The 13,704-nt window shown below is 46.1% G+C and overlaps 2 protein-coding genes across 6 annotated transcripts in view; one reads left to right on the top strand and one right to left on the bottom strand.

Annotated features, from left to right (window-relative positions):
- The window catches only part of NOL4 (nucleolar protein 4), a 458,727-nt gene that overhangs the window by 85,346 nt on the left and 359,677 nt on the right, over positions 1 to 13,704 (bottom strand). The gene's annotated exons all lie outside the window — the stretch shown is intronic.
- On the top strand, positions 4,153 to 6,572 carry LOC143782694 (protein kinase C delta type-like). Its single transcript, XM_077270428.1, has 3 exons — positions 4,153 to 4,688; positions 4,815 to 4,858; positions 5,009 to 6,572. Exons 1-2 carry the CDS (start codon positions 4,159 to 4,161, stop codon positions 4,837 to 4,839), a joined length of 555 nt encoding a protein of 184 aa, XP_077126543.1. The 5' UTR covers positions 4,153 to 4,158; the 3' UTR covers positions 4,840 to 4,858; positions 5,009 to 6,572.

Genomic DNA, 13,704 nt, shown 5'->3' on the forward strand with positions numbered 1-13,704 from the left:
TGGAATAGACTCTTGGGAGAAATGATAAAGGGAAATGGGACATCGAGGAAATACCGTATATACTCGAGTATAAGCTGAGATTTTCAGCCCACTTTTTTGGGCTGAAAGTCCCCCTCTCGGCTTATACTCGAGTCATACCCAGAGGTCGGCAGGGGAGGGGGAGCAGGGGCTGTCTAAAAATACTCACCTAGTCCAGGCGCGGTCACTGCAGGTCCCTGGCTTCCCCGGCGCCGGCAGCAGCAGCTTCAGCTTCTTCCTGTACTGAGCGGTCACATGGTACCGCTCATTACAGTAAATGAATATGCGGCTCCACCTCCCATAGGGGTGGAGCCGCATATTCATTTACTGTAATGAGCGGTAACAGTGACCGCTCAGTACAGTTAGAAGCTGCGGCGTCGGGGAAGCAGGGACTGCACAGCGCCAGGACCAGATGAGTATACGGGGAGGGGAGCGCAGCGCAAAAGTCACCTTTCCTCGTTCCAGGCGCCGATCTGTCTTCAGCAGTGACGCTCAGGTCAGAGGGCGCAGTGACGTGGTTAATGCGCGCCCTCTGCTGAACGTCGGTGCTGAACATGGAGTGGCGCCGGAACGAGGAGCGGGTGACTATTGAAAGTGCGAGGGCCTGACCGACGGTGAGGTGAGTATGTGATTTTTTTTTTTATCGCAGCAAATGGGGCAAATATCTGTATGGGGCATCTTATGGGGCCATAATGTTTGTGCAGCACTATATGGGGCCATAACGTTTGTGCAGCACTATATGGGGGCCATAATGTTTGTGCAGCACTATATGGGGCCATAACGTTTGTGCAGCACTATATGGGGCCATAGCGTTTATGCAGCACTATATGGGGCCATAACGTTTATGCAGCACTATATGGGGCAATAAAGTTTGTGCAGCACTATATGGGGCCATAACGTTTGTGCAGCAGTATATGGGGCCATAAAGTTTGTGCAGCACTATATGGGGCCATAACGTTTGTGCAGCACTATATGGGGCCATAATGTTTGTGCAGCACTACATGGGGCCGTAACGTTTGTGCAGCACTATATGGGGCCATAATGTTTGTGCAGCACTATATGGGGCCATAACGTTTGTGCAGCACTATATGGGGGCCATAACGTTTGTGCAGCACTATATGGGGGCCATAACGTTTGTGCAGCACTATATGGGGCCATAATGTTTGTGCAGCACTATATGGGGCCATAACGTTTGTGCAGCACTATATGGGGGCCATAACGTTTGTGCAGCACTATATGGGGCAAGTGTCTTGATGGGGCCAAAATTAACGTTTGTAGGGCACTACAGCATATGGAGCAAGTGTCTGTATGGAGCATCTTATAGGGCCATAATCAAGGTTTGTGCAGCACTATATGGGGCAAATATCTTAATAGAGCATCTTATGGGGCCATAATCAGCATTTGTGCAGCATTATATTGGGCAAATGTGTCTATGGAGCATCTTATGGGGCCATTATTAACCTTTATGCAGGATTATATGGGGCATATTTTAATATGGAACATCTTATGGGGCCATCATAAACTGCATGGAACATTATATGGGGCTCCTGATTCAATATGGATATTCAAAAACACTTAACCTACTGATGTCTCAATTAATTTTACTTTTATTGGTATCTATTTTTACTTTTCACATTTACCGGTAGCTGCTGCATTTCCCACCCTAGGCTTATACTCGAGTCATTAAGTTTTCCCAGTTTTTTGTGGCAAAATTAGGGGGGTCGGCTTATACTCGGGTCGGCTTATACTCGAGTATATACGGTATGTGATAAGAAACATAGAAAAACTAATAAAAATATTAACTTTACAATACAAAAATAATGTAAGTTATAAAATGGAACGATGATGAAACACATAGAGGAATTAATAATCTAATAAATAAACCACTGGAAGTCGCCATGAAGTTCTCTGCCGTTCCTCTGGACTCTAAACTGTCACCCATGATGCCCACATCACAGTGTATAGGGCAGAGCAGGGCCAGGAGCCGCTACCTGGCAGGAGCCACCTGAGGGTTCCGTCACCTCTGACCTCTGGTCACCTGCACACGACCAACTGCCGTTTACTTTCAACTGTCGGCTGAAGTGATTGGACCGAGGTCTACAGGCGGGAAGAGATTACGGAGAATGGCGACTACTGGATGAGGAGAAGAGAGCGAGAAGAGGAGCGAGGAGATGTGGCGCGAGGAGAAGAGGAAGAGGGAAGTGTGAACGGATTAAAGAAGATAAGGAGACGAGACAACAGCGGATTGGAGGAGCCAACACCTGGATGCAGCGGAGACCCTGGATCATCCGGCCCCTATGCCAGGCTTAACATCAGCCGCTTCAACATCCACCAGGTCCTAGGTAGAGGCGCCTTTGGCAAAGTAAGGCCTACATATTTGTTATTTATTTGAAATCTGAGATTTTTCATATATCCCCATGTATTGTTCTCTGTTATCAGCCATGTCTTGCTTTGTTATTGCTCATTGTAGTGTCCTTCTGTGAGATGAGGTATAAGACATCACCATAGTTAGGGCTAGTGCTGCTATAACCTGGTATTCTTCTATACTGGAGGGTTCATCTCAGGGGTCACAGCTGTAGAGGGCAGGGGACATTATTTTTTTCTCCTATCAGGCTGCCATATTGTACATACATTTGTCTCTGTGTTTTTATTAAATCTAGATAATCAATGATATTTGGACCATACTAATGCCAACTCAATGCCTCTACTAATGCTTACTCTGTTTATTTCCATATGGTAACAGAGGAAAACCCTTTAAAAAGTAATCGTCATTTTAATTTTTATTTCATAAATCAATAGCAAACATGAAAATAAGCAGCTTTGTAATAATTCTAATCAGATAAATCTTCTTTCTCCACCAAGACTGATTTTTCATATTCTATATTCTCAATTTCTGGGTAAACTCGGTATTTAGTGAAGACAGATTGTTACATTACTGAGAGGAGATGACAGTTGGTGCTGATAATATTCTATGTAGTGGAGAGGAGGGGCTAAATGCAAAACTCCTCCCTCCTCCCCCCTCCCTTCTGCATAGAATATTATCAGCACCAACTGTCATCTCCCCTCAGTAATGTAACAATCTGTCTTCACTAAATACAGAGTTTACCCAGGTACATAGAATTTTGAAAATAAAAAATCAGTCCTGGCGGAGAAAGAAGCCGATTTGGCTGATAAAATGTATTACAAAGTTAAATATTTTCGTGTGTATTATTGTTTTATGAACTAAATATTAAAATGACGAATATTTATTAAGACCTCTCCATAGCCCATCCATGGAGCAGGCAGTGCATTGTTCTGATAGATAGATCTGCTCCTCTACATTGTCCTGATCACCAGCAGACTGAGCGATCACTCAGTTTTCTCATGCGCCTTGTGGACTATAAAATCCAGATCCTTCCACCCCTGCAGACACCTTCTAAGTATTCTCCATTAGTGTTTTTCAGGTGGTCCTGGCATCTGTCCCCGGCAGTAACATCATCGTGGCCGTCAAAATGATCACCAAAAGGGACAAAGAGGACACCATCTTGAGAGAGCGGCGGATACTCCTGGCGGCCAGACACTGCCCATTCCTGTGCCACCTCTATGCCGCACACCAGTCTCAGCACAGGGCATATTTCATCATGGAGTACCTGTCCAGTGTCAGCGTGGAGGATTTGATCAGGATGTGCGGCTGCCTGAACATCGGCAATGTGAGGTGAGAAAGCAGAGAATGTACCTAAAAGAGAACTAAGAGAAAGGGAAAAAACCTGAGGTCGGGGTGCAGCTAGGGGAGCACTGGCAGGGCATATATTTAGGGTGCTGGAAGCAGGAGGTGGGGTGCCATGGTATTTGGGGATTGCCAGAGAAGGATTTCATGACATTGATTCTGCACTCTGTTCTCTCCATCAGATTCTACACAGCAGAGATGGTAAGTGGCCTCCAGTTCCTCCACGGACACAACATCGTCCACCAGTAAGCAGAACTTTCCTCCTTCTCTCTGTCCCCTTTACAAGCTGTAGATATGGCCCCCGGCTTCCCTGGTGTCCTGCCGCCTATTCTGCCGTATTTTGTAGTGACCCATTTTCCATCTCTTGTATCACTGGACAGATTTCTTATTTTGTTTTCTTCTTTCATTGCAGTGACATAAAGCCGGATAACATCATGTTGGATGCAGATGGTCACATCCGTATCATCGACCTTGGGCTTGCCCAAGATGGCGTCTCCTCCTCCAAAAACATCTCTGGAGTGACGGGCACTTTCCATTACATGGCCCCTGAGGTGCATCGTAGAAAACGGTATGGCGCAGCAGTGGACTGGTGGAGCCTGGGGATTGTGGTGTCCAGGATGGCAGCAGGGCGATATCCATTTTACAATGGCCCCGTCAAGCAAATGGCTTTCAAATCCATCATCAACGAGAAGCCAAAATTTCCAACTTGGCTTGATGCTGACGTGAAACATCTCATCAAGAAGCTGCTGCGCAAAGACCCTCAGACACGCCTGGGTGTGAGCGGGAACATCAGAGAGCATCCATTCTTTACCACCATCGGCTGGGAGGATCTGGAGGAAAGGAGAGTAGAGCCACCATTGACACCATTCAGGCCAGTTCTGGAGAACCACCATCTGCAGTGGCCGGAGCACACAGTCCTTCACCCCGTGGCCGGATTTACGTACGTGTCACCAAGCTGGACCCGGTAAGTATCTCCTCCTCTGGGGATAACATTCATCAGGTGCTGTTCTCTCATTGTGGTAATCATCATCATCGATCTTACCTTTTTTCACTTTTTCTGACAGTGACTTTATGTTTCTATTTTTCTTAGGTGGATGAAAAGATCTGGACTGTGAAAGAATTCACGACCATCTGGTGAGTGACCGATGTACACACAGGACACCTATTATGTCAGTACATTGCATCTGATGTTATATAGCAGAATGGTTCATTATAAAGACCATTCCCCTAATATAACATAAGATCCGGTAGATAGATTTCCTGTCTTCCTCTTATGTCTTGCAGGATGAGCCCGTGCCAACTGCCCAGAACTTCATGCCTCCTGACCCGTGCCTCACGTCTCTGCTGCTGTACGTCACCTCGGCTGCCCTTCAACATCATCTCTCTCTATACCATCTTCATGCCGGACGACTACCATTCTTGCCCCAGACCCTTGACCTCCTGGGCTGGCATCTAACATCCCTCCAGCCCGAAGATCTTCTACCCCAGGAGCGGCCTGTGCTAAGTTTCCATCTGGTGAGTTCAGGAACAATAGTCGCACCTTTCAGTCCTGGGGCCGCTGAGCAGCAGCATGTAAGGAGCGGCCATTATCCCTGAACTCACCTTAGCACAGGCCTGGTAAGTATCGCACCCATCACACATCACCCACACTACATGGTCAGTGCAGGTCCCCACACTACATCATCAGTACAGGCACACACATAGCACACAGTACATATCAGCACACAGATGTAGGACATAGATCGGCTTCTGATCCTGGGATTTAATCTGATCGCCATATTTGGGGTCAGGAAGGAATTTTTCCCCCTAATATGAGGACAATTGGCCCATTCCTCATAGGGGGTTTTCGCCTTCCTCTGGATCTACACGGCCTTAAATAGGTTTAGTATAATAGATTAATAAGTAGAATCACACACTAGTAGCACAAAAAAAGTTATAATAAAATAAAATGTTCTTACTTTAAAAGAAAAAATAGTTCCTATAAATAATAATTAGTCCAAGTAAAGAAACATATATATTATTTTACATGACAGGTATATTACACAGGTTAGGTACATTACACAGGTTAGGTATCAGCCTTTGATCTTGGGATTCATTCTGATCGCCATATTTGGGGTCAGGAAGGAATTTTTCCCCCTGATATGAGGATAATTGGCCGATTCCTCACAGGGGGTTTTCGCCTTCCTCTTGATCAACACGGCCGATACATACATTTAGTGTCATAGGTTAATAAGTAAGTGCACACTTTTAGAGCATAAAAAAGATACAAAATAAAATACTGTTAGTTGAAAAAATGTTTCCTAACCAAATATAGACATAAGTTAGTCCAAACATGCTACCAGATTAGTAGGAAAAAAATAATACAACACATTTTTTTACTTTAATCTCATCGGTTCATTATCAGCCCTTGATCCTGGGATTTATTCTGACCGCCATACTTTATTTGGGGTCAGGAAGGAATTTTCCCCCCTGATATGAGGATAATTGGCCGATTCCTCACAGGGGGTTTTCGCCTTCCTCTGGACCAACACGGCCCATAGATAGGTTTAGTAAAATAGAATAAATAAGTAGCTTCTTATGTTTATAATAAAAAATATATAATTTATGTAAAATAATAATATAATATTTTGGATTTACAATAATATAGTCGACACAAATATAAACGTAAATTAGCCGAAAAATAGAAATTACTTTTATATTTTTATATAATAAACATTTATATAATAATAATATAATAATAATTTTAAATAATATATATTTTTTACATTAAACTTACGTATACACATTAGCTATGAGCCCTTGATCCTGGGATTCATTCTGATCGCCATATTTGGGGTCAGGAAGGAATTTTCCCCCCTAATATGAGGACAATTGGCCCATTCCTCATACGGGGTTTTCGCCTTCCTCTGGACCAACACGGCCCATAGATAGATTTAGTTTGATAGATGAATAATTTACACATATACATGATATATAATATATAATATAATAAAATCTTCTTTTTACCCCTATACCTTTGTGTTGTCTTTACTCCATTGCTCGGCCATGTAGTCATTATTATACTGCCCCCTATGTCTGGTGGGAGCATACAGCAGTGTCCCCCACACTCCAGGCCTCACGGCCCCAACACATCATGGTGTCAGGATTTCCTTCGTATTTCTCAGGGGAGAGAACCTGCAGCAGCTTCTGAGGCCTCAATAATAATTCCATCCTCAGTGCAAAATGAAGGAAATCCTGACACCATGATGTGTTGGGGCCGTGAGGACTGGAGTTTGGGGATCAATGTCACACATGAGATAAAGCTGGATGAGCCCCGATATCGTTATATCCAATGGGGATAAATCAGGTAATTGCTCTGATTCCTGGGAGTGTCAGGTCCAGAGCAGGAGACTCTGGGGCCTTTCTCCATTTCCGCTAATAAATGAGAACACTGAGCCGCTCCATCCTCTATTACCTCAGAACTTCCTAACAGGACAGAGAAGAATGGGTTTCCTATACCAGACCCCATATCATAGACAGCCAGTCTGATTAGATCCTCCAGAAAAGATTAATGAAGAAGGAGAATCCCCTGCAGAGAGGCGTCCACAGCAAGAGATGTGATAGTAACAGCTTTTGTGTCATTTCCTAGTGATCTGTGTCTGGAAATAAAGGATGACAATCAAAATAGCCGCCATTATCGCTCCTACAGGGGACATCACTAAGCTTTCATACACCCTGAACAGTACATGGTGTAATGACACATCCCCTCACATTACCACTGTTACAGAGGTGCCATAAAGCTCTCATAGATCCATGGTCAGCATTAGGGGTAGGCAGGCTTGGCATCTGCCTAGTACCCTCACTCCTCCAGGGGCCCCCAGCCAGTGGTATACCGTTAATAGCGGCATACCATGCAGCCGCTAATACCGGCACACCATGAGGCCACTATGGGATCCGTGGGTCAGGGGATGCCGATACAGTTGAAAGCAATGATAGAGGAGAGAGCGTAATCTGAAGCTCCCTCTCCCATCATTCCCCTCTATTTCTGACGCAGTGGGTACGCGATGACGTCAATTAATCGCGCAACATGCTATGCCGGGCAGTGGAGCTGCTGAGACGCTCTGCAGCAGCGGGGGAACTAGGAGGAGAGGTGAGTATTGTATTTTTTTTCATATATTAGTGAGTACGTGCAGCCATAATACTGCAGGACAGTTGGGCTACATGATACTCTATGGGATGGTTGCATTATACGCTATGGCAGTGTTCCCCAACTCCAGTCCTCAAGAGCCACCAACAGGTCATGTTTTCAGTTTTTCCCTAGTATTGCACAAGTGATGGAATTATTGCCTGTGCAGGTGATGCAATTATTACCTCTTCAATATTAAGGAAATCCTGAAAACATGACCTGTTGATGGCTCTTGAGGACCAGAGTTGGGGAACACTGCTCTATGGGGTGCCTACATTATACTCTATGTAGCGGCTGCATTATACTCTGAGGGGGCTCCATCATACTCTATCAATGACTATGACTATGGAGTGCATTATCCTTTATGGGGGCTGCATTACACTCTATCGTACTATGGGGAGTGCATTATACTATATGCACTATATGGAACCTGCATTATACTGTATGGAAGGCTATGGGGAATGTATTATACTATATGAAGAACTATGGGGTGGATTGCACTACATGAAGGACTATGGGGGGTGTATTATACAATATTGAGGACTAAAATTAGTGTACTATACTATTTGGAAGACTGAGGAGTGTATTTGTCACAACTCTGTTGTCGGGTGTCCTGGGACCAGGTGCTCATTCCCTGTCCCTAACACTAGGGGCCCCTAGCTTGCCCTGTTCCCCAGGTTACTTCTGATGATGAAGATGCTGTGGCCACATACCTTGCCTTAGCTCCACCCTCAGTCTGCACCCTTACCGCATGCAGGAAAGAGGTGATTAATAGTGTACCGTAATATACCAACCAGACTAACAAGATAATACGAACAGGGGTAACGAAAAATACCAAACATACAACCCCCCCATAGAATATAATACAGCTCACCTCCCCATAGAATATAATGTAGCCCCATCAAAGAGTATGATGCAATCCTCCCTCATAAAATCTAATACAGCCCCCCATAGAATATAATGTAGCCCCCCATGGAATATAATACAGTCCACCTCCCCATAGAATATAATGTAGCCCCCATAGAATATAATGCAGCCCCCATAGTATATAACACAGCCTCCCCCATAGAAGATAACGTATAATGTACCCACCTTAGTATACAACACAGCCCACATAGTATACAGCACAGCCCGCATAGTATACAGCACTGCCCGCATAGTATACAGTGCAGCCTCATAGTATACAGAACAGCCTCATAGTATACAGCGCAGCCTCATAGTATACAGAACAGCCTCATAGTATACAGCGCAGCCTCATAGTATACAGCGCAGCCTCGTAGTATACAGCGCAGCCTCATAGTATACAGCGCAGCCTCATAGTATACAGCACAGCCTCATGGTATACAGCACACAGCCTCATGGTATACAGCACTGCCTCATAGTATACAGCGCTGCCTCATATTATACAGCGCAGCCTCATGGTATACAGCACACAGCCTCATGGTATACAGCGCAGCCTCATAGTATACAGCGCAGCCTCATGGTATACAGCACACAGCCTCATGGTATACAGCACACAGCCTCATGGTATACAGTGCAGCCTCATAGTATACAGCACACTGCCTCATAGTATACAGCGCAGCTCTCCCCCCCAGAATGGCCCCACAGTCCAGTACTCACTGTTATGGAGTAAAAAAAACAACAACAGCACACTCCTCACCTCTCCTCGTGCCCGTGCTGCTTCCAGTTCCTGCTCCTGCCGGCACACAGTGAGTGCGCGGCAGTGTCTGTCAGAGGCAGAGGGGAGGATGATGGGAGAGGGAGCGTCAGCTGACGCTCTCTCCTCCATCATTGCTTTGAACTGTACCGGCAGGCGCCAATATAGTTAAATGCGGCGGGGGAGTCGGCACTGGTGGCAGGCGGGCCCCCTGCCTCACAGGGGCCCCATAGCAGCTGCGTGATGTGCCGCTAGCTGGGGGCCCCTGGGGGAGCGAGGACCTAGGCAGCTGCCTGCCCCTAACGCCGGCCCTGCCTGCAGGGGCCCCCTGGAGCCTCCGGGCCCCTGTGCAGCTGCACAGGTTGAACAGGCGGTATGTCCGCCCATGAGTATAGTATTTATACTATCCTGACAGATGATGACGGGACGGGAGAAAAGAATCCAGGATGTACAATTTTGGACTAACAAGTCTTTTGTTCTCGGCAAGAAAAGCTGCGACCAAAGGAGTCTGGTAGCAGTTCTCTCATAGGGAACACACGTGCACTCGTCAGAGCAAGTGCTTTTCCATACAAAGGCGCACTTGACAGAGCAATCGCTCCTCCATACACAGGTGCTCTTGGCAGAGTGATCGCTCTTCCATACACAGGTGCGTTTGACAGAATAAGTGCTCCTCCATACACAGGCGCACTCATCAGAGCAAGTGTTTTTCCAAACAGAGGTGCAAATGAAAGAGCGAGCGCTCCTCCATACACAGTCGCACTTGGCAGAGCAAGCGCTCCTCCATACACGGGCATACTTGATAGAGCGGGCGCTCCTCCATACATGGGCATCCTTGGCAGAGCAAGCGCTCCTCCATACACGGGTGCACTTGGCAGAGCAAGCGCTCCTCCATACACGGGCATACTTGATAGAGCGAGTGCTCCTCCATACACAGGCATACTTGGCAGAGCGAATGCTCCTCCATACACAGGCATACTTGGCAGAGGGAATGCTCATTCATACACAGGTGCACTTGGCAGAATGAGTGCTCCTCCATAAACAGGCATACTTGTGAGAATGAGCGCTCCTCCATAAACAGGCATACTTGGGAGAATGAGCGCTCCTCCATAAACAGGCATACTTGATAGAGGGAATGCTCATTCATACACAGGTGCACTTGGCAGAGCGAGCGCTCTTCCATACACAGGCATACTTGGCGGAATGAGCACTCCTCCAAGCACAGGCACATTTGTCAGAGCGAACACTCACCCATACAAAGGCACATTTGGCAGAGCAAGTCATCTTGTGTATATAGAAGTTGGGAAAGATGGCTTTGTTCACTGTAAATCTGTGGCAAAATTCACAAATCTGCAGAAAGAACTGAACTTTCACATTTCAAAATCAACGCCTCAAGTCAATTTCTTGCCAAAAATTTACACAGCATGTGGATGAGCTCTGTAAATTTTCATCCACATGGCCACTAGCGTACTCTGCTGATTATTTTCTGCAGTCAAATGTACCCAGAAAATCTGCAGCAAATGCGAGTGTGCATTTACCCCTTAAGGCCCCGTCTCACATAGCGAGATCGCTAGCGAGATCGCTGCTGAGTCACTAGTTTTGTGACGCAACAGCGACCTCAGTAGCGATCTCGCTATGTGTGACACGTACCAGCGATCAGGCCCCTGCTGCGAGATCGCTGGTCGTGTCGGAATGGCCTGGACCTTTTTTTGGTCGTTGAGGTCCCGCTGACATCGCTGAATCGGTGTGTGTGACACCGATCCAGCGATGTCTTCACTGGTAACCAGGGTAAACATCGGGTTACTAAGCGCAGGGCCGCGCTTAGTAACCCGATGTTTACCCTGGTTACCAAAAAAAACAAACAGTACATACTCGCCTTTCGGTGTCCGTCAGGTCCCTTGCCGTCTGCTTCCTGCTCTGAGTGCCGCCGTACAGTGAGAGCGCAGCACAGCAGTGACGTCACCGCTGCGCTCTGCTCTCACTGTACGGCGGCACTCAGTGAGAGCGGGAAGCAGACGGCAAGGGACCTGACGGACACCGAAAGGCGAGTATGTACTGTTTGTTTTTTTGGGTAACCAGGGTAAACATCGTGTTACTAAGCGCGGCCCTGCGCTTAGTAACCCGATGTTTACCCTGGTTACCCGGGTGCTGCAGGGGTACTTCGGGATCGTTGAAGACAGTTTCAACGATGCCGAAGAGGTTCCCCTGATCGTTGGTCGCTGGAGAGAGCTGTCTGTGTGACAGCTCCCCAGCGACCACACAACGACTTAACAACGATCACGGCCAGGTCGTATCGCTGGTCGTGATCGTTGGTAAATCGCTATGTGAGACGGGGCCTTTAGTCTGTGTATTCAGTGCTGAGTTGACACAGAACGAAAAGCCTACAATTGACAAGAGGACGATTGTAAATTTAGACACAACTTTTTAGGAGGAAAAAAGGGGAAAGTAAAAATGTTAAGGAAAAGTGAAAAGCGCTGAAAAGTCCTCTTTAGGGATGACTAATAATATGGTACCTGCTGTGGCGGACACAGACAGAAGAGAGTACCCCTGCAAGAACGGAATATCAGCCCCTTTTTGTGACTGTGACAAAAGCTACTTGCTGTTTTGGAGATGGCAGTGGGCCCTCTTAACCCTTGGGCCCCTGTGCAGATGCACAGGTTGCACCAATGGTATGTCTGCCCCTAGGTATCTGTCAAATTCTACGTCTGCCAGGAAAATAACAAAAACAAAACATTTTACTGTACTTGCCTGGGAAGGATTGTATCATGTATGCGCTAATGTGTGTTATTCACAAATTAATGATAAAAGAGCTGCTTGTTTTACAATGCTTTTATCCTACTTGGGTGCCCCAATAATATGGTAATTCAAGGACTTCCAGTGATCATATGTAATGTAGGTGGGGGAAACCTGGTAGCAAGTCATCTGCAGCTCTACTACATGGAAATTAATGACATTGGAGCTATTGAAAACAGTGGGATGTCTGGGTAATGGAAGGATGCAATATTTCTTCTGGAAAGAGAGATGCTCTTTGTATCCACTCTTTTCCCTGGTTTATTGATAGAGGTTTTGAACTATGGACATCCACTGACTAACTTAGCATGTAATAATGGAGTATTTTTTTTTTATTATTTTTATTATTTTTTTAAATATAATAATTACTATATAAAATACTAATGAACATGAGACAAACAACAATAGCACTGTCACTTACCCTTAAGGTGAATGGCAATCACTGATGTATTATGAGGTACGTATAATTCACTGGGATAACACAGACTAAAAATAGCTTTAATATGAGCTGACACCAAAACGACATAGTCAATTACATGTAGTGTAAAGTAAGCATGATTAGGAGAAATTGTTAATCACTGGTTATGTCCTGACAAACAATTACCTCTCTTGATTAGTAGGCCGGGTACACCAGGGCCCTGAGCAGGAGGGGGGGGGCACACTGGCCATCGGGGACACTAGCGTACTATGGCGGCACGATGCCTGTGCGATTGTCAGCGCTCACGAGTGGCCCCCCGTTTGCTCAGGATCCAGGCACTTGCGATACTTACCTCTCTCCGTTCCACAGCTGCGGCGTCTTCTGACTGACGTTCAGGTCAGAGGGCGTGATGACGTCACAGCTGTGCACCCTCTGCCTGAACAGTCACAGCTCAGAGAGCCGGAAGACGCCGACGCTGAGGAGTCCAGAGCAGAGCAGCGTCCAGTGAGGAGAGGTGAGTATTTAATTTTTTTTATGTTTGGAGCAATATATGGGATTCGCCATATGGGGTCCATAATACACAGGAGCATCGTATATGGGGCACATTATATATGGATCATTATATGGAGCCCATCAAACACTGGAGCATCATATACGGGGTCCATCATATACTGGAGCATCATATGGGGCCCATTATATATGGAGCATTATATGGGGCCCATTATATATGAAGCATTATATGACACCCATTCTGTTTGGAGCAATATATGGGGCCCATCATATACTGGAGCATTATATCAGGCCAATCATATACTGTATAGAATATTATAAGGGCCCATTATGTATGGAGCAATACATGGGGCTCATTATACTGTGTGGAGCATTATGTGGGGCTCATTATACTGTATGGAGCAATATATGGGGCTCATTATTCTGTACTAGATGGTGGCCCG

The sequence above is a fragment of the Ranitomeya variabilis genome, chromosome 6, assembly GCF_051348905.1.
Source record: "Ranitomeya variabilis isolate aRanVar5 chromosome 6, aRanVar5.hap1, whole genome shotgun sequence".
Taxonomy (NCBI): domain Eukaryota; kingdom Metazoa; phylum Chordata; class Amphibia; order Anura; family Dendrobatidae; genus Ranitomeya; species Ranitomeya variabilis.

Bases quoted from the DNA above. Each gene is read 5' to 3' on its own strand.
- LOC143782694 (XM_077270428.1), top strand. From the start codon at position 4,159: ATGTTGGATGCAGATGGTCACATCCGTATCATCGACCTTGGGCTTGCC. The intron at 4,689-4,814 runs GTAAGTATCTCC...TATTTTTCTTAG, and splicing joins GTGTCACCAAGCTGGACCCG to GTGGATGAAAAGATCTGGAC.